This window comes from Anarrhichthys ocellatus, unplaced genomic scaffold (genome assembly GCF_004355925.1).
Source record: "Anarrhichthys ocellatus isolate YVR2014 unplaced genomic scaffold, GSC_Weel_1.0 scaffold14, whole genome shotgun sequence".
In the NCBI taxonomy this organism is placed as follows: domain Eukaryota; kingdom Metazoa; phylum Chordata; class Actinopteri; order Perciformes; family Anarhichadidae; genus Anarrhichthys; species Anarrhichthys ocellatus.
Window position 1 is genome coordinate 2,973,248 of NW_022280044.1, and position 21,880 is coordinate 2,995,127.

At 41.7% G+C, this 21,880-nt stretch overlaps 1 protein-coding gene across 1 annotated transcript in view; it reads right to left on the minus strand.

Annotated features, from left to right (window-relative positions):
- The window catches only part of slc25a13 (solute carrier family 25 member 13), a 42,699-nt gene extending 28,055 nt beyond the window's left edge, over positions 1 to 14,644 (minus strand). Inside the window, exons 1-5 of the mRNA XM_031854233.1 lie at positions 14,633 to 14,644; positions 13,607 to 13,660; positions 13,303 to 13,445; positions 7,800 to 7,915; positions 4,579 to 4,718 (exon numbers count right to left, since the gene is read on the minus strand). Coding sequence (XP_031710093.1) covers positions 4,579 to 4,718; positions 7,800 to 7,915; positions 13,303 to 13,445; positions 13,607 to 13,660; positions 14,633 to 14,644 — 465 coding nt within the window. The remainder of the gene's footprint in view (positions 1 to 4,578; positions 4,719 to 7,799; positions 7,916 to 13,302; positions 13,446 to 13,606; positions 13,661 to 14,632) is intronic.
- Positions 14,645 to 21,880: the final 7,236 nt, after the last annotated feature.

A 21,880-nucleotide genomic window follows, 5' to 3' on the forward strand; every position in this document is an offset into this window, starting at 1 on the left:
ACACACACACACACACACACACACACACACACACACACACACACACAGATGTGCATACACAGGCAAGACGGCTAATCACCTCACTGCTCACTTTGTCTCTCTGCTTGCGCACACACACGCGCACACACACACACACAGGTCCACAGGGACAACAGCAGGCCGTGGTGGGGACTCATCCCACAAGGCCTTTGAAATTAGCAGCCATTATCGTTACCTGCAACCACAAGTCTACAGAGAGGCTGTAAACAAACCCCTGCCACCGTCACGTCCTCTTCATCTTACAACAAAAAAACTTGGTTGCAGCAAAAGACGGGGATATCGGAACAATAACAATCCACAAAGAGTCATTGTGAAATCAGCCATAAGCTTGAGGGCAGTGAGATAAATCTAGTTGGCTGTTGACTCACTTGCAGTGTATCATGGTCTTTTATTCAAGAGGTTTCTGACATATAGTGACACATTACCAACAAACTGAATGACCAATTCAAGCTTACTGTACATATCAATGTGTTTACTTAACTGAAACATCCATGCAAGAGTTTTGAAGAGCTTTTCTGAATTCTCTTTTGTGATTTACCACAAATATGTAGAGCTGAAACAGTTATTCCAACAGTGGATCGACAAGAACATTTCTACATACGTCCCCTTTTTCATGCTTCTCAAAAGTGACGATGTTGTGCCCGTCTTTCAGTGCTGCGATAGTACACTGAGTAATAAGCAATCTGAATATGTCAACGTGCATGTCCATTGTAATGGGCATTTTTTTCCAAACTATTAATCAATTAGTAAAAAAGAAAAGAATCAGATTAACTGATAATGAAAATAATCATTAGTTGCAGCTTTACATGTATTAAGTGCAACACTATGAATTGTTTTTCTATTTAAAAAGCCATTTGACACAATCTCACACACTTCCGAAAACAAAACAAAATAAGATTATATCAAATAGGAACACGTACAAAGAATGAAAATATGTCAAATTGTATATGCAGATTCATCAAGAATTTTTTTTTTATGACATTTCTTAAAGTAAGTAGTTTGAATACAATAAGTTAAATTTGTCCAAGAAGAATGGACATTCTTCTTTAAGCCACACGTCGGACAAAAAGTGCTGAAAGGGGGACTGTTTGAATCTTGAACATGCATGGCATTATTCAATTGATTGATTCAGAAGTTATTGTTATGAACGGAACTCAAAAAAGTGGTATTACCACAAAACAAAATCCAATGAGGCTTTGACTTATTGTTGTGTTGAATTTGAGTGATATTTCACTGACAGCAGAACTGATCGAACTCTACATTTGCAGCACCCAAGAGAAATGACTGGGGAAGAGTGACACTAATACAAAGCTGAGTGGAGACCGGAGGGGAGTAAGAATAGACATTGTAACAAAAGAGCCCGATCTGCAAAAAACAGCAAATGTAGCAGCCATGTGTCAGTATCACCTAGGAGCACAGCAGGGGCTCCGGAGAGTGTATAAGTGAGTGGAAGGCAAGGAAACGAAGAGAGACTGACACACGGGTAAACACTCCCAAGGTAAATAAGGTGAGATATTTTGGTGTCGGCATCCTGAGTGTCGAGACTCACTTCTCCGGTCAGTTGTGAGTAGGTCAAAACACTTTGGTGTGGAATAAACGGAGGAAGAGGAAAGGGAGGAGAAGAGCTGACTATTTAAAGTTAAAAGAAAAAAGGAAAGCGAAGAAGATAATGTTTTGCATGCATGGCTGTGTGCAGATCCAAATATAAGGATGAGCATTTATCTTCGTGTCCATCTGTAAATGACAACAACAACAAAACATGTGATCCTGTTTCTCTGGACCAGTCAAAACTATGAAAAACCACACAGAGCAACAACACAACTGTGGTCCAGGGGATGGAGCAGTTTATTTTCTCAGCCTCTTAAAACCTTAACTTGTTGCAACTGTATGTGTGTTTCAGGGACATGGTTGTTATTTGGGAGAGGAATGAGGGAGGCAGGAGGCATAAAGCTGGGGGCTTTAGACGGCCAAGAAGATCGAGGCTTTTGCAGTCGCTTTAATTGTCCTAGGATGAAAATAAAAACACATGACAACCCTCCTCTGTTTTCAATGGCTGTGATTCTTTACCCCTCTTCTCATCAAAACTGAAACAATAGAAATGAGTGGAGCAGGATTGTATCTCTCTTTTCCAATCTCTGCTTCTTATCAGCACAGGGCTAAAGCTATACAAGGAGAAGCTTAGGCACAAATGCCCATTTACATGTGCCAGTCAGCCCTCTATAGTGATGTTAAGAGCTGTCTGCTGATTTTTGGAGTCAGAAATAATTGGGACTTTTAAAATCTGAACAATGCCAAAAAAAAACAAAAAAACTTTTTGAGTGCTTAGGAAAGAAGTGGCATATGTGGTAAGCCCTTTACTTGCCAGGATCTATAATATGGGCTACTAGTATGTGCCACTTCTCTGGACATCAGTAATATCATTGCCAGAGACAACACCACGCCGACAGTGCGAGCTGAGCCTTGGCCGGCGTCCACGCGTGAGACGTGAAAAATGCATGTAATTGGTGAGAATCTCTGGCTTCCATCAAGTCAGTAATTGGCCAGAGAGAGCCCTTGTGAGAAATATGCGGCGCAAACGTTTTCCCCGATAATCCCATCTTGTGAGCATCTGGCAGTGGCGTGGTTACAATGGCAGAAAAACACAATAAACACATGGATGTATGGCAGGAAGGGGAGGAAATAAAAGGATGGGAACATTCTTAGGGGGGGAAAGCTGGGTGGTAGAGAATTGTAAAAATAACTGTAAAATATTCAGAATATGATGTGTGTCTGTGTGCGTGTCTGTGTGTGTGATTGTGTTGTTTTCACAACTCTCTGATAACTTTCAGTGCTGCACAAACTCTTTTTTTCCCGACTGACATTTACAAATGCTTTGTCTGTCAACAAAAGTCGCGTTGGGTAGAAGTGCAATCACAAAGTATGCAGTAATTGCACACGTTTAAATTCTGGTTCAGGAAATGTTGTCATACCCTGCCATCAATCACTGGAGTCGGTGATAACACACTGTAAGAGTGAATTGCCAAAACCTAAATTTTACCTGCACCCAAGCACTGTAATTGAAGTAATACACCATCACAGTGGTATTAATGTGTCCTATTAATGTGACACACTTAAATAGAACCCGAGGAAGCATTAGACCTCTCAAAATAAAATATTTATCATGTTATAAAATATTTCTTCATGAATATTATTAGACTGAAGTGAAGCAAGTGATAAAAGATGAAAAGCAGGACAATATTTCCAACACTTGACATAAATTCTAATTTGAATATCCCTGCAACAACGTGGAATTCCCTTTTTTTCTGCCATTTATTAAGGCATGAATCAAAAGCTGTGAGAAATGATCAAATAGCGTTTGCAGGAAATGTGCATTTCATGTTGAGCAATGAGTGTGACTGGCTGCTGGCTTGCTGCTGCGAGGAGCTGGAAACCACTGAGTGACTGACTGGGAGAGGACTGGGCACGCTGTCAATGCAAAGTACAGCGTCTACTGGCCACAGCGCCACAAACTTGTACGCATGCACATACACACACACACACACACACACAGACACACACACATACGGATAAAAAAACAAGCACACACAAACACCGACATAAACACAGATGCACAAAGCTTGCATGCCACTGCTCACAAATACGGTAAAGCAGATAAGTAAGATAAACATGCATACACAGAACCACACAAATGTACAGACACACATACTGTATGTTCTCACACACACACACACACACACACACACGGAACATATAACAATGTCTCAATATCCATGCACCGCTGCCCACTGTGTGTAAGCCATCTGGTCTAAGTTAAGTGTAATATAAAAAGCTCATTCAGATACATGGTGAGTGTGGATGCAAACTTGGCACAGCTCTGGCCCTCTCTTTACCCCCACCAGCAACTCTCCCTGCTTAGGCCTGATTTAAGTCTAGACATCATATTGGAAAATGGCTCACACACCACAAATACACTAGGAATATATTCCAGCTATACTATTTATGGAGGTTAGAACTGCGTCTCTACCTGCTTCAGAGAAGGTGGAGGGGAGTAATGCTAGGTGTACGTCAGCTAATGGAAAACAAATGCCAGAAAACGTCCCAAAATATATAACCTCAGTGTTTCATTAATAACTAATCTGGTCAATATGGAGGGCTGCGTTTGAGAGGGAATCAGGAAAACCTGTATGTGTGTGTCCGCATGTGCACACATTCGTCTGGCCAAGTTTAGATAAGTATGGCAATACAGTTAAGATGACAGGATTGTATGAACAGCTTGTAAACAACATCTGAGGTTAAGGCGGTGTGTACAGGCACATAACTCGGTTGATACAGATTTATTGACTGTCATTGATGCTCACTGGATAATGGAAGTAAGACAGAGGTAGTTAGACAGACAGACAAAAAGACATAGACATGAAACGCAGAAAGACAACGAGGAAAAACTAAAGAAACACAAAGAAAGGGATTTCATGTCAGCAGAGTGGAGGAAAAACGGCATTGCAAGAGCCGAGAGGGGCAGGTGGTCAACAGGAATCCTACCAGGAGAAACTGGGTGAACTCTCCGTAGCTGAGCTGCTTGTCCCGCTGTGCGCCAAAGTGCAGCCGTATGAACTCACAGTCCCAGTTAAAGGGGATGTGCTGGTGGATGGTGGTCTGGCTGAAGACCTGCTTCACATCCTCTGCGGAGGAGACAGAAAAAAAAAGAAGAGACAAGATTGCTTCTTTAATAACAACAAAGTGATTAAAAGTTGAATTTGACAGCCTAATCACAAGATGAAACAACTCCATATGATAGTGTACCAGACGTAGGGGAGCCATTCAGATCTGTATTACCAGTGAAAGTCTTGCATTAAAGTGGCAGTACTGAAGCAATATCAGCTAAATGTACTGAAACTATCAAGTCCATCTATTTGTCATAGAAGCAAACAGCCCATGTGATTGTTAAACATTGCATCATGGGATTATTTTTACTTATGCATTTATGTGTAAATAGCATTTTACTGTTGTAGCTAATACAGCTGGAGCTAATGTCAACCATATGATGTACTTAACATAAAATGAAAGCACTCAGGCACAATCACCCCAAAATTGTACTCAAGTACAGTGCTTGCTTCAACGTACTAAGTTACAGTCTTGTACAGATTTCATGTGTTGATGTATGCAGATAGATAATGTAAACAAAAAACAGCAGGCAAAGATGCTAAAACAACAACAGTTTGTCTTCATATCCTTTAAAATGGTAGAACAACAGTTCTGTTTAGGTTTGACAGATTACACCCCACTTTTAAGGCAAATGACCATACATTAACCATCAACATCAATAAAACCTTCACCGCCATTAAAATCCTTTCAATATTCTCCTTTCTGTATGTTCATGTTTTCATAACAAACAATCATCAAATACTTCTTCCTCTTTTAGTTTGCCCTCATAAAGACCTCAAATCTGTTGTTACAAAGTCTTGTGAGTCAGGTCTTAACAAACAGCATGTGTTTCCTATCTTGCGGTTAACATTAGTAATTATTTGATTTTGAAAAAAAAAAAAAAAAAGGCCTGTGACTGTTTGTGACAAAACGTCAACGTCAATCTCCAGAACACAATTCTGCTCTGATTGAGACTTAAGTCCCTAAACTCTAAATCAGTCTTGAATGACACATGGCAGAAGTTGTTTGAGCTGTGTCGGCTCTGTATTCAGAAGGAAAGCCTTTTCTTCTCACTTATATTCCTCCGCCTGAACCCTCTAAGCCTCTGCAGCCAGCGGAGTGGAGAGACACTGAACATGAGTCCTAAATTACAGCCTTACTAAAGAAACAAAAACAAACCAATAGAGCGACCTGTTTCTTATTACCAAACAAGCCGCGCTGAACGAGTGGAGAAAGGAAAGGAGGAAAGAAACTATTTTTTTATAAAGACAGACAGGGAGAGGGGAAAAAAAAAAGAGTGAAAGAGAAAGGTGATATTTACTTCAGCTCAGCCTCACCTTCTAAAGGAAGACAGCTTGTGCATTGTTTTTTTACACTTTAATGAGGCAATAAATATACAGCCTTTAACTCTTTAAAGGAGAGGCCGCTCCAGAGCCCGCCGTTTATATTATCAGCTTTTATAGACCTGTCAGCACTCAGTCCTCTTTCGTGTATTTTTCTGTTTTTTTGTCTTTCTGGCTGACGCACAACTGCATTTCACATGCCATGTTATGTTGCAATTTTTATGAACTCCACATTCCGCCAAATTATGCATTTATTTTTGTAAGTGCTAAGAATTCAGAGCACTGTGCCGCCCGTACTTAACAGAAATTACTCAGGTTATTATCAAATAAAAATGGCTTCATAGAAAATGACATAAAAAGAAATCAGAGTACAGCCATTTATTACATGGGAAAACAAACGGGCCTTTAATGCGACATAAGCCTGAGCTATTAATGTTTTTAATAGGTAATAAAGGAGAGTTCATTATTTAGTGCCTTGGTGAGGCTCTTTAATCTGAGAAAAAGGGAGAATTCTAATAAAGTAACTAGTCTATAATCTCGGTCACACATTATTTGCATTTGATTAAATGGTAGCCCGATGCAAGTGGCAGACACTGTAGTCAGTGTTTGTGCACGGCATGATGTGCGGTATGTTTTTCATGCAATTTTCCACTTGTGCGCGAGTCTCATAACTCACAGGCATTGGGATATTCATTAACCTTTGTGTGACGCAGGAAAACAGCAGACCTTTTAATTGCCACCAAGACAACGTCACTCTAATTGATCCTTTTAAATATGAAAATTTACATATGTGCATATATAATCACCCGCAATGATCTTGCACCCTGTCGACAGCAACAATTAAAATGAAATTCACTTACTTCCCTGTTTGTTCGCGGGATGTGTGCACTGCATTTCAAATCAAGCCTAATGTGCTGACGCCTCGCACACCTACAGAAGGCTGGCATTAGACTTGTTTAAATCAATTAGGCAAATGTGAAATAAGCAACGAGTACAAATGTCTTCCCTATTTCACCTCGGAGCTTCCAGGCATCAGAGTAATGGTGCCAATCATGCACATGGAGCTACCCACCCCCTCCTCCATCTTCATCTCCATCCTTTAGTTGCCACCAGCCCTCTCCACCTCCAAACCTAACCTCATCTTCTTCACAGACAAGATACCGTGCACCACGTGCAGAATTTGTTGTTTGTGGATGCGACCAGAACAGAATAGATGAGCGGAGGTCAGACCCTCACATAAATAAACGAGGAGTTTGTATTCAAACTTTTTCAGAGGTGGATTTAAGAGGAGCATGCTCTCCGCTTGGTCAGGATTGGCTGACTAAGTATTTGTTTAATGTCAAACGCAAAGAAACAAACGCAGTGTTGAGACTTGACCTTGCATAATAATAAAGAAATAATATGCATTATCCTTATATGCTTGCTTTCTCTGGTCTTCGGAGCGGAGTATGAAATAGTTCTCTTGATTTTTGAAGAGAGATTAACTAAAGACAAAGTAAAAATATACAAGCATATAAAAGGAAAACAATGCTCCCAGAAGAGTGGAGGAAATACATAATAAAAACCATACTGTCAACATTTGAAAATGAGCACGAAATATCTTTATGTGACATAAGTGATCATGAGTTTCTGTGGTTTGAATTTTTCAACTATCAATACATAACTCCTGGTCTCTGTAGAGCACATAACAGCACCTACCACATGCTAACTGCTCAGTAAGAAATGACTGCAGTATTATTCCATCTAACCCCGTAAATCAGAGGCGCGATCACTTACCGAAGGTGGTCATTCCACTGCCTGCTTTATCAAACAGCAGGAAGGCAACCATGAAGAGGGAGTCTGGGGCACACAGCACCGACTCGAACGCGACAAACTCCTGAAAGGAGATCAACCTGAGAGAAGGGTCGAAGAAGATATGATTGTGATGAACTGGTAAACGCTGTCATTTGAGTTGATTTATTAATGTGGTATTCATGTTTCACGGGCCCTGTATGAATACTTAACCAGTAACACATGTGAGTCAGAGGCTTTCATGTTCATTTAGTCATTTAATACATAATAAAGAACAACTTACGTTGCACTAATAAAATGAAATATTACATGTAAAAAAACAAGCTAATGTGACAGTGCATTAAACTACAAACTCCATCGCAATTACTGGCACACAGTGGCAAACCAGCACACTTAGACAGCCTATCAGTCTGCGCGATGCGCAATTCAAGAGGCCTTTTATCCGGTCGTCTGTTATTCCATATGTAATGTCATAAACTCATCGAGTGCGACAGCAAGAAAATAAAACAGTTTAAAAGGCTCAGTATGTGTTCCCAGTCTGAGCTGGCAGAGAGAGAGAGCGAGCGAGAGAGCGAGAGAGAGAGAGAGTCAACTTTACACCAACAGAAGAAAAATGATTAAATATGAAGTTTTACATTTTAGTGGGCCATTTTAAACAAGTAGACAGGAGAGTTGGCAGCCACTTAAGGAAATAAAACTCCATTCAATATAAACGTAATACAATATGAAATTTTGAGTGAATGTCAGGTTGAGCAGCCAAGGTGGAACATTCTTTTTGAATGGGGAACAAATCTGTCTGCATCAACACTGAGATACAAGCTATGAGTTGAAAGTAAGCAGATCAGTTTTACCGTTACCACTAAATACCGCTGCCTCTCTGTCCAAGTTTGTCGGTGTTTTGATAAATACTATTTCATCTCCTGTCTCTCCATAGTAAAACACAAAATGCCCACATGCATCATTAACAAGAAAACAAACAAACATGGCTATTGTGTGAACCCACTGAGAGCTCCCGTGGGAGAGTCCTGCTGTGGGGAACTGGACCACGCAGTCTAGCCTTTATTTCAGGCCCTGGTCCACTGTTACCACAAGACCATTATGAATATCACAAATGGCTCCGTTAATTACAGGAGGGGTCAGTGCTAATGAGCGGTCCCCGCGCATCCTTCTATTAAACCTGTTTCAATTTCCATGGGGGGGTAGAGAGGGGGGGGGTGGGGGGGGGGGGGGTGCAATGATTACATTTTTAATTAATTATGGTGCTGATGAAATTTAGATGCGTTTGTTTAGAATCTGAGTGTTTCAGATCTGTATGTGCATCCTCATGGGCACTTATATGCTGGAAAAAATACTGTATCGATGAAAAAGAGTCTCAGTCGTTCTGTCCTAATCAGAAGACCTGTGCACTGACAAAAGTATTGTTTATCAAAATAACACCATGACTGCCAGAGTAAGAGGCCAAAATAATCAGAATAAACGACTCAGATCAACACGTGGTTTCAAGATATACTGGTATTATGCATCGATGCCCTTACCGACAATAGTAGATGTGTATGTGTGTGTGTGTGTGTGTGTGTGTGTGTGTGTGTGTGTGTGTGTGTAGGAGAGAGCAAAAGAGAAACTAAGAGAAAAAAAGTGAGCATACAGTGGCAAATTAAATCAGCTGTCGTTTTAAAAGGCACTACCTGCTTGATTAACTAAGCAGGTAGTGCTTAAGAGCGGGGCCCTGCTGATGGCAAGTAGGTGGAAGTTGGCACAAAAGAACACTGCTGCGACCGTGGATCCACTGCTAAAAACAAAGCTAATACCGTTGCCGCTCACGCTGCTGGAATACTATCAAACTCTCCTATAATGATCATTCTTTTGTGACAGATGTAGTACACACAAGAAATTATACCTCAGAGAGGTATAAGGAGATTAAGGCTATAGTGTGAGGACTCAGAGAGCACTCGTGTTCCCAGACTGAATGTAAAGTCAAGATTTCTTCTTCTTCACACGCATCATTTTACATGCACCCTGGTCTTCCCGTCTGCGTTTTCCCAGACATGGATAATCAGTGTATTAGTGTAACTGAGAGGGCAGCTGATCACGAAGGGATTGGACCATGGTTTAGACCAGGGAGTCCAGACAAGATCCAGGGGGCATCTCCATAACACACAAAAGAAAGAAAAAACATTCCACGTACTCGTAAGCATTTACACACAGCTCCGCAGCCGAGGACGGAGCTTATGATGCTTGATTAGCAGCGCCATGACGGCTGCAAAATGATTACCGTGAGAGGGGAGGGGGGAGCCATCGGTTTTGCTATGCAGACCCAACCCCGAACGAGACACTCAATAATCAAATCAACCAACAGCATCTCCCAACCATCAACTGTTATGGCACGTGTCCAGGGCGAGCCGACCCATGTATGCAGCCTGGGATGAACTTACAGGAGACGGGGCTAATGTGGTACTGTAGTCTGGCATCTCTTCAGTGTACCGTGTACTTGCTTTACTCCGCTGGATTGTGTTAAACCGTAAAACAGTCGCTGACATATCCGTGACAGGTATCAAACTAGAGATGTAACACACAAGACGTAAACAAAGACTTAATTCTAGCATGTGCCTCGGCAGATGACAGCTGAATGATGTTTTTGTTAGGATGCCAATACAATGCAATTTAAACTGTCTTCGCTACGTCTGTCTGGAATAAAAACACCCTATATTCCATATATTCTTTTTATCTTATCTTCGCCACCCGGCTTTTATCTCTGTCTACTCTCAGCCGGCATTTAAATACACTCCTCTGAACCCAAAACCAGGCTGGGAAACATTGTTTACAAGTAACGTAAATGCATGGTGTTGGTTAGGCCCGGCTGATAGAAAGACAGCTCTCCTTCGTTGATAGTAGTGGGAGAGAGGGTCCTAGAGGGGCTTCAATACTCCCTGTCCCTGGCATCTTGGCATTGTTACTGACAGCCTTCCACCCACCTACAGCGTGCTCGCACACCGACGGACACACACAGACGCACCCCAAAAACACACACGCACACATACACACCAAGATGAATGCTAGCTGCCAGTATCTGTTTGTTTTTTCTAAGAGTGGACACCCACCAGTACAAGTCCAGAATGCCCACAGCAGCTGGCAGACTGCTATTTTCCCAGCACGCTCACTTAACAAAGTTTTTTTTTTTTTTTTTTCAAACCTCCAAGGAGGTTTAAACTGAAGTGGTGTTTCTTCACACTTGAACAGATGCTTCTATCAAAAGATCAGAGGGAAGAAGGGATGGAGAAGCAGAAAGGTAGGAAATCGGAAGGAGCCCAACTGAAACGGAGGAAGCTCGGAGTGCATTATGGTATGCGAGAGGGTGTAAAGACAGTGATGAGAGCGGAGGAATGCAGAGGAAGTCAAAAGCGAATAGAGGGGACATAAATAAGTCCAGTGAAAGAGGAAAATCTTCAAACCATCTTGTAGCTCCTCTGTATGTCAGCGCACACATACACAAAACATTTGATTCCTGGGAATTGAGACGTCTCGTCCATCCTCCAAAGTCTCTCTTATATCTATTTATCTATCTATCTGTCTCTCTGTCTCACTGGGAGCGGCGAGAATAAGAGGGAGAAAAGTGATTTCCACATAACAGATTGTTACGACTGTCACTATATCTCCTGATTTACACAGTCGCAGAGAGGCAGACAAATGCATTTTCACTGTTTACATCTCCACACATACACACCGAAACACTCACATACACACCGGCTTCCAAGTCAAATTTCTCTCACACAGATAGACTCCCAACAGAAAAGTAAGCGAGCATGCTGGCTGCCATCCAACCCCCTGCTCACTCCCTTAACCCTCCACCCCCCCCCCCCCCCCCCCCCCGACTCATCTTGTTGAAATGGAGTCCTGTCTGGCAAAAACAGCATCGGGCACACTAGCTTGGAATATACTGCGCTCATATACCAAGCAAAACGTATTGTTTCGCAAGCTTATTTGCATGAGATCGGGGCGAGCTAGATGAAAATACAGTCACTAAAGTGGTTTGTTTTGTCTTGCGCCCCGTTCTTTTCATAAGGTTTTCACAGATGAGCGCTTGAAAAACAATGCATTCGTGTTTCCAGCTCTACCATGGACGGCGACCGATGTTGCCACATCTCTACTTTCTAGATCCATTTGTTTTGTGTTCATGAGACACACAGGTTTGCAGAATAATCATGCAGACTCTTTTGTCTCGTCAAATCATTTATCTATCAAAGTTCAGGTGGAAAATAACACATCACCAAATATGAGCAACATGAGGCCTTTACAAAGTCAACTGTAAAAAAAAAAAAAAAATGAATCACATCTAAAACTAGGTCTAAACAGACTTTTTTTTCCTGTTTTGCCCCCATATCATTTCCATTTCCCTCCACAAAACCAAAATGAGGTTTAGATACAAAGCCTGGGCCATGGGTTCCTAATAGATTTACCCCAATGCCATGGCCACCATTTATCCTGCTCCAAAGCCGCACAATGCAACGGAGTGCTCCTGAATAGCACGGGCAATTACAGTGCATGTGTGTGTTTTTTATGTGCACGTGCGTGTGTGTGTGTGTGTGTGTGTGTGGGGGGGGGGGCCTTTCTTTCTCTTTTTTCAATTCCTAAACCCCCCACTACTCTATCTCACCATTTTCTGCACACACACACACACACACACACACACACACACACACACACACGTTAGAGCAGATGTAATAACATGAAGCCACACAGCCATGTGCACTTTGCTCTTTGTAGAAGCCCAGGTGGTTACCATGGCAATGTGTTTAAAAAAAAATAATTATTTTTTGACTTACCCTAACATTTTATTACCCATCATTATGTATCATTAAATACATACATATTAATGTGAAAAAACAGGGGTGATGGGGATGGGGGGGAGGAGTAAGTGTGACATTGGGGGGGGTAGTAGCTACAAAGAAGGAAACACCTGAAAGGGGCCTTTGGTGGTTTGATGTCTCTTTGCTATATAATTCAAGTATGAACATCCTTTTTTTTTTTTTTTTTTTACACCAAAGGATGCAGTCATAGGTTTGTTTATAAAATGCAAAATACCACTAGAAAGGTAGTCGCACGAGATCAAAGACATAAATAATACATGTACTGATAGCTTTGATAAGAGTCTTTCATAAGCTTACTACTTAGCAGTTGGCTTGATATTAATCAGCATAGCAATTTCACAGTCAGATCGGCAACTTCTGCCAAAGATATTTTCAAAAAGTACAATCCTCACGAGACACTCGGATGTCAATCCTCTATTTTCATATGTTTGCAAAGGAATATATGGTTATATTTGTCGTCTATCTATCACAGTATTAGTGACACATCCCTGCACTTATAATGGCAGTTATTCCAGTACGCCCTCCAAGGTGCAAGGATTATCTCATTCTCAGTGTACCAACATATTAACGTATGTGAAACATCAGATCAACTAATATTAAAAGAGAAACATCAGAACACCAACCCATCTTTCTTCTGATCCACCACTCCAGCAAGCAGCTTGGTGGCCTCGTCCGAAAGCTGGATGTCTGTGTGGGCATGGAGGAAACGTCTCACGAAGTCCTGCGGGGACATGAGGCGCTCGTCATTCTTCTCCACGCTGGCATACTGTAACGAGAAAAACAGATACAGACGCAAGGACGCACGCTGAGCTTTAGAATTTGATAGAAAACAAAACAAACATAAATCGATAAATACATGAAAAGCTTTTTTTTTTTCACAAGAGGCAAAACACAAAGAGGACACAATAAATACGGCTAAAATCCTACCTTTTCAAAAATGGCTTTCAACTCAGTGGGGTCGGCCCTCCTAGGCAGAACGGCCTGCAAGACAATAAGAGAACATCTGTGAGCACAACTTTCACACACAATGCTCCACTCTGCATCCTGTATATCGTTTGAGGAACGCCGCTCAACAGTGGTTCAGATCGTTTTATTTAAATACTTTTAGGAGCCTGAAGATGTAAACGTAACCTGTAATTCACAAAGAGAAAGACTACAAGAAACTATTACAAATTAAACATCATTTTGAGCTTGGCCACTCATTAATGACTTAGAAAGCTCTAGAAAAAGCTAGTAAATTTATCCCAAATGTTTTTCTGGTTTTCTTGTCATTTTCATCTCCTATTAATAATAATTAATAATTAATTAATAAACCCCTCAGATTCATATTGTGACCACTTGGGGGTCCTGAACTCTTGGGTGGGATCCATCCTGTAGAAGATAATACTGTTGCTGGTGAAATCATTTTTTTTTTTTTTTAAAAACAGGAAACAAAGTGGCTGCAGAGGACTGTAAAATGAGTCACGTGTGAGAGAGTAAATTGATTGAGCCAGTTTCTGGTACCACCATGTTAAAGACGTCTTCCCTGTGGGAAGTTGTGTTCACCTGGATGTGACAGCGTGTAGCATGCTGCTAGCCAAGGTTACCTGTGATTACAGCTGCTTTTTTTAGACCCAGCAGTAAACTGGAGACGGGGCCTGAATGGAGCAGCGTGGACTAAAAAGCAGCAACAGCATCGTGGCTGTGACTTGTCATCGTTGTTGAAAAATGACAGCTCGGTCAGTGTGACTAAGAAACCGTGAGCCAACGTATACATCAAACTAGTCAACCGGCTACAGTAAAGCCACAATGTCATTGTCGTATGGTCAGTGTCAACCTCTGTCACATCCTCTTAGCAGACCAACCGGCATTGAACTTGACCGGTGCACAGTTCCGAGGGGGAGAGACGCTCCCGGGGACCGGGGCGCTTCTCCCCGGAAAGAGGATAAACTGAAGTGGAAAAACTCAGCTTACCTTTGCTGCCATGCTAAGCGAGATCACTGTCAACCCGGGTCCCGTTCACTTCCTCCTGCGTGACGGTGTTCCCGTGGAGGACATGAAGGAGGATCAGCTGAGCACGTGGCGCGAAGAGCACGAGAGGTCAGCTGGTCAGAGGCTTGTGGTATCAGATCCACCGATAAACCCACTGATCCAATCATGTGTGTGTGTGTGTTTTGAGAGAGAGAGAGAGAGAGAGAGAGAGAGAGAGAGAGAGAGAGAGAGAGGGAGAGATCAAGTTTCCGTAGTACCTGTGTCTTGTATTAAACTTTACCCATTCAGTGCCATATAATCCATCCTTCTGTGTTTAAAATGTTTAAAATTATAGTCTGCATTTCAGTCCCATTCCTGAATGTGTGACCGCTATGGATACAGCCGGGGCCTCTGAGGTGTCCCAAATCCTCTGTTCAAAGTGACTGTAATAAGCATTTATCATCAGGACTCACTTTGTTTAATCATGAGCCTTCAGTATTGACTAGTCTCATCTACTATCTATTTTCATCATAGGTAATCCATACTTTGGCTACAGTAAACGTGTATTAAAACTAGTAAAGCTATTTAAATAAACAGGTTTTCTTTTGGTGGTTTCATATAATATTTTCTACGGTATTCAACCAACGTTTGAGCCAAGATTTACCAGTAAAATACAGCGCAAAACATGCAAAGCGACAACAAACAATGTGTGGGGTTGATCTGGTAGTAAGCGATGGGGCCTTTTCGTGTCTGTGCCAAGGAGCCCATTAGCTCACGATCCATCCACGGTGTTCATGTAAACAACCACTTTCTTCTTGAAAAACTCATAATCATACTCAACAGTCCATGTGTTATGCCAATTAATTATAACTCCCAGGATGTTGGATTTTAAGCCCCCAGTAGCAGCAAAGTATTTTAAAGTTCTTACTGCAATATTCCCTTCAATGTATATTAAACGTGGTTATCTCTGTGTGGGTTTATTTTTATGCACATTGAGTCTCTATTCTACTAAGGAACAGAGGTCTAATGGACATCAGAATAAAAGCCTCAGTTCCTTCCTCACACCGATTCTTTTGTCGCTGTAAATGGTTCTTATACTTTATTTCCAGCTTTTCCAGCCCATCTGTGCTTTGTGCCAGGAGGGAAAAAGGTGCAGAGAGAATTTCATGACTACAAAAGCAAAGGTTAACATTACTCACAGCATAAAAACAATTTAAAAGGGAGCAAAAGGCCTCTAATGGCCCGACAGTCTTCAAAGAAAATGTATTTTGCGCTCAAAATAATTCATAGCTTTTTGCCGGTGGCTTTTCAGCTTCCCAGAGACCCAGCATGAACCACTGTATTTTTCCCAGCAGGCTCTCTGCTCCTCGCAAAATGGCCTTCGCGAGGGCATACCTCGCATCCCCTCCAAATATTGACAGCACTGAGTCCATCGCTTATTGGAAAAATGGCTGTAAGTAATGTTTTATCAGCCGATGCAATCTCCACACCTGTATTTTCCCCTGTCATATGACAATATTTGACAAGATTAATGATTTGATCCCGTGACATTTTATTTCCCATTGCTGTCAATCTGCCAGCAAACAACTCACTTACTTGTGGCATTTTGTAGGAAGCATGTAGCAGCATTTGCTTTGCGTGTGTATTATTCATAAGTGGCAACATGTTCTTGAGTCGTGTAAACTACAGTGTTTAGCAGCTTTTACATGCAACTCTTTGCTGTTTATGTAAAAAGAATCTTTAAAACTTACCTTCAATGCAATTATTTGTTTAGAGCATGTCTTTCCCCCTCTTTTTTTAAGCAATTAAAACAACGATGAGTCTGTCAGCCGCCACAGAGTAAGTGGGTAATAATGATAAACCTTGTGACCTTTGAACTTCATTGGCTTGAGGGGTCTCCTGCCCGCGTCCCCAAGGGCCCACGCGCCCTGAGTGGCGGATGGCTGTCTCAATCTGCCGCCTCCTATTTTTAACCCACACTAAACACAGAGCTTCCAAAATAGAACCGAGCTCTAAACAAATGATTAATAGGGCACTTAGGGTCTCCCCACTGACCAGCGAGTCCCTATTAACAGCCAATAACGGAGGCCCTCCGGGGTCAAAAGGTTTAAAGACTTTCTAATAAAAGTAACAGAGACATGGGGATGTGTTTTAAAGGAGAAAAAGTTGTGTCTCAGTTTGAAATGCTGACAAGTTAATAATCCCTTCTCAAATGGCCCTACCGCAGTAAAATGGCCAGTTTGTTCTTACTTTTATTGCTATCATCTGTCAGTCACTCACATTTTTCTCTTTTTTTGCTGCCTCCTCTTAAGTGGAGTGAAAGAGCTGTAACAGCTTTACAGTAATGTTCTTGATGGGGCTTTATTCTCATTCCCCACCCTTTCTTGGCTTTTTTTGGTTGAATGTGAATTCCTATTGTAGTTTTAGTCAGGAAATGCCTAATGGATTCCCAAAGACATATTCATGACATGGTAATGAAATTAAAATTTCATTTTTCACCTGAAAAAAAGAGGCCGATTGTGGCAATGGCTTTGTACTGTTTTACACAGCTCAAGAATACAGTTTTACATTGACTGTCACTATTCCTGATGTCATTTTTAAATGTGTGGGATGGAGATACAAAGCCAAAGAGTTCAGATCTGGAAACAACAGGAATGTATTGATCTGTCGCTTACTGTCAAAACAGGTTGATGGAGAGCATGGGTCATTAGCATTGGTATTGTATTGTTGCACTCTCATCCTACCATAAGTGTGTTGTATTTAAGGTTCTACAATTTTTTCAAAAATAATATAATATAAAACTTTGCAAAATTAACAGTAGATCACTGTTACAAAATGTTTAGTTAAAAAAAAAAAAGCAATGCTTTCTTAATCATAATAATACATTTAATTTAAAGTGCCTTTTTTACATAACCCAAGGACACATTATAAAAAGAAAGCAATACCAAAGAAGTGGTTATTATAAAGCAATTGTTAATTTCAACAGAAAAAACGAGTCAGTGCCACATACACCACCTTGCTGCCGAAAATACTCGATAGAGCACCAAATGTGTGTTAATCTGCTGCTGAAGAAAATTGTCCCAGTCATATGCACTGTTAAATATAACTCTTTGTTCTTTTTATGGGATTTTTTGACAGTAAGAATAATATAAGATAATATCAAATGTATCTCTTTAAACATGGCAGATGTAGAACAATAAAGGTTGTTAACATATGCAGAGTCATGTCCAATCTACCTTCAGGCAAACAGGAACAAGACATGTTTTTAATGAGCTTGTTGGCCATATAAAGAGCCGTAGAGACAAAAGTATGACCCATGTGAGTGACTTTGATTGAAAGCTCTGTCGGCACACAGAGAAGAATTATTCTCGAAAAGTAAAAAATAAAAAAAGTTTAAAGTTATATTTTATGTTCCAATTTGGTTGGCCCTGACCTAACCCACATCTTAATTCTTCCAAGAATCACTTTTTTGTTTTGCGCAATTTCAGCTGATTCAGCTTATTCAGATCTGTAATTTGTGAGAAGCTGAATATCTTGCTCAAGGACACATCAGCAGAGCACAGTGGCTGCAAACCTGCAGCCACTTGATTATAACCACATTACTTCCCCTCTAATTAAGAATGTTTCATGTAAGAGCCAAGATTGATGCCAGAGTCGTTCCAGTTGTGCTCAGCATTTGAAAGAAGCAAATTCGGAGATGAAAACGCCCCTTGTGCAATGACAAACCATTGCAAACTTCACACTTGCCAAAGTGGGAATTTTATATAACTTAGAAGTGTCCCCAAAACCACACAGACGGCCTGCCCAGATAGCGTGGTACAACTCAAACAAATCTGTTTTGCATGAAGGACAAGAAGGTGGCAAGAAGAGAAATTATGGGAGAAAATTAGCCTTCTGATATACTACATCCAAGACAACAAAAGTGATTATTATGTCTATTTTGATGCTCTGTGCTTCTTTTGTGCTTCTTTCTGATGGACTACCTCTTCCATGAGAAAAACATAATTTGTGCTAATACATAAAAGCTACTAGCAAAATAATAGAGTTCTCTCTTATGCAGAGTCTCTGCTGTCTGTGTAACAACAAACCACTGCCTATTATAATCTACTTTCATTTCTTCAATCAGTTGGTTGTCAAACACTATCCTTAATCATCATACATAACATGCACTGCATTAAAGTGGCATTCTTGTAAACACCATATCTGTAATAGCGTGTGACAAGCCACTTTTGTTTACACCATAATAACTGGGTGTTTGAATAACTTCTCAATGACTTTAAGTAACCAGCCAGACTCACTCTGCTTCCATTCAGCCGTGCAGCCTGATAACCTGGACTGACGTTTGGCATGGAGTGGACTGCGGATTATACCAAACAGTAGGGCTGAATGGACTTCTCAGGGCATTTCACCTGCGGTCTTGAGACATGGGAGTGCATTTCCTGCACACACATTGCGGATGCAGTCTACATCCGCTTGTCTCATTATGCAAATGTTGACGTGTGCATTCATAGACATGTGAGACACGTAAAGTTAATATCAGCCCCCCCACACACACACACACACACATTTATTTGAAGTACTAGCTTTGCTTCCTCTGTAGACTCTCCCTCCTTTCCATCTGCCAACCTAAACCTCAAGGCGGGCTGTCTTCTCTGAGGCTTCTGGATGAATCTGTTTAGTATCTTTCAGTTCAGATGAAGCGCTACACTAACCATGCTTCGGGGCATCTGGGATGGGCCGTGGGCCTGGCAAAGCACGGGAAGGGGTGGATGGGAGCTTTGAGATGGTCCAGACGGGATAGCGGGCGGGCTCAAGCTCTTCTCTTCCACAACAACAAGGACCCACACTGAAGCACGCTCAGACCCTGCAACCCGAGAGGGCACAGGGGTCCTCCAGCTTGCCTGGGTTGGGGATAAATGAACCCAGATGCTTCCCGCACATGCAGAGCGACCAGGCTGATGGAATGAGGGCGGGGGGAGTAGGTCATAGAGGCAGAAAAAGAGGAGGCTTACCTCTTTTTTTACTCCCCCTTCTTCCCCGAGTTGAGGCAGTTATCTGTCCTGTGATTCCTGTGCTTTCTCATAACCACTGATCACAGAGGCCTCCGTGCAAGGAGCATTGTGGGAAATGATCAGAGGGGCATTTGTCTTTGAAGGAGAATGAGAGCAGCAGCAAATCTTTAAGTCCTTTCCTGTTTCTCTTCCTGTCAAGCTGCCACCTGGACTGAGAGAGGAGGGAGCGAGAGAATGGTTGCATTCGTCTAAATTACTTAATTGAAGTTCAAGTCGGCGCAGGAAGTTTTAGAATGTAACATGAATAGTGTGATTAATTGCCTTTGAAGGATTTCTTGTATAGATGTGGGTTAGGTGTTCATCTGAACAGCCCACTTGATCCAAGACGCTAAGCTGTCACTGCTATCTATAGAATAGCACCTGTGTCAGGAATAATCTGTTTCTAGCAGAGAGTTAGATCTGTAAGGTAATAATGATGCTTCAGCCAGCAGCCGGTTAGCTTAGCTTTGCACAAAGACTACAACAATGTGTTGTTTTCACTTATTTTTATGTTTGTTTTTGAGATATAATATGTTAATTAGTGAGCTTTAGAGGTGCTGATAGGTAGATTGTGTTACCTTTGGACAGAGCCAGGCTTGCTGTTTCAAGGCGTTATGCTAAGCTAAGCTAAGCTAAGCTAACCAGCTGCAGGTTATGACTATTACTTTGAAACAACTATGTTTGTTTAGTATCACTCATGATCTCAAAGTGCTGATTCCTTTTCTTTTCTTGACTGATTTTCACTTGTTTGTCATTTGCAAACTAACTTTCATTAGTGGTCCACCTGCCAAGTCGAACCCTATCTCCAGCCAGAGGTGGATGTTGTAATAAAAAACTAGCTGCATGAAAATATTGTAATGCAGATGCCTCCTTTTATTCAGTAGCGCTTCAAAGCTCCTTCTCCACTGCAGACTACGGCGATGTGTTTCTCACCAGGGACCTCAGGAGTAACCTATGTCACTACCAATCTGCCAGCCTCACCTGATGCCATCCAGATGCCCCATCCTGGAACACACACCGGCCTCTTTGTTTGCTCCACTTGAGGTTTAAGGCCCTTTTTTTTCACCAGGTTGGACACTCATACATATACAGATGCACATAGGCTTACACCAAAAATACACACTTTGAAACTAACACGATGTTCGGACACACTCAACGACACATGTGCACACACCCACGCTCACAAACCACCCCCTGTCTGAGGTAGATGCAGCAATGTGAAATGACTGACAAATTTCCTATTTTGTTTCATTAAGTCTTGCCTGCTTTGCCTCACTGCTAAACTGCCTTGCCATGTCAGAAGACCAAGACTTAAATTAGAAAGGACTAAATTTCCTCAAATGAAATGACTGTCAACTCGACTTTGCTCCATCATCCCAGAAGAGTGCAAGAAAAATTACCCAGTCCTTCCATTCTGTTTTTGTGTAATGAACAGCAAACAGAGTTTGAAATATCAAAGGCAACCGTGGTAAAAGGCATCGCTCTCAAATGAATCAGAAAAGAAAGTTGAGTTGTTTTAGTCTGCTTTTGATCTCGGGGACTTAGTGAGGCAGCAACATGTAGCTCCTGTATGTCATCATGACCATTATAAGTGCTGACATCTATCTGATTAGGATGACAAAACAGCACCTCTGTGTGTGTGTGTGTGTGTGTGTGTGTGTGTGTGTGTGTGTGTGTGTGTGTGTGAGTGCGTGTGCGTGTGTGTGTGTGCATCGCAAAATGTTACTCCCATCTGCTGTTGAAAGTGTCTTAACGTGTTGTTTGCTAATGTGTCTTAATGCTTTGTATTTTTGTACATTTGCGTGTGATTGGAAATGTGCACTTTTGTTCTTGTTCTTCCACATCTGTGAGTGTGAGGATGAGAGAGTGCATGCCTGCGTGGTGTGCTGGCTGGCTGTCCTGCCTTGAGGGGAGATAAATGGCTGAGTGTTGTTGTTGTCCAGAGAGCAGACACTCAGACAGCCGCTCACACATGATTAATTGTTTCCGTGTTGGGACCGGGACCAGTTGACTGTGGCTGGGCCAAGGCCTCCCACCCAGCCTTACCAGACGTGTGTGTGTGCGTGTGTGTGTGCGTGTGTGTGTGCGTGTGTGTGTGTGAGAGAGAGTTATGATGAGAGTGATGAAAGGCAAAGACAGAGAAAGAGAGAAAGAGAGAGAGAGAGAGAGAGAGAGAGAGAGAGAGAGAGAGAGAGAGAGA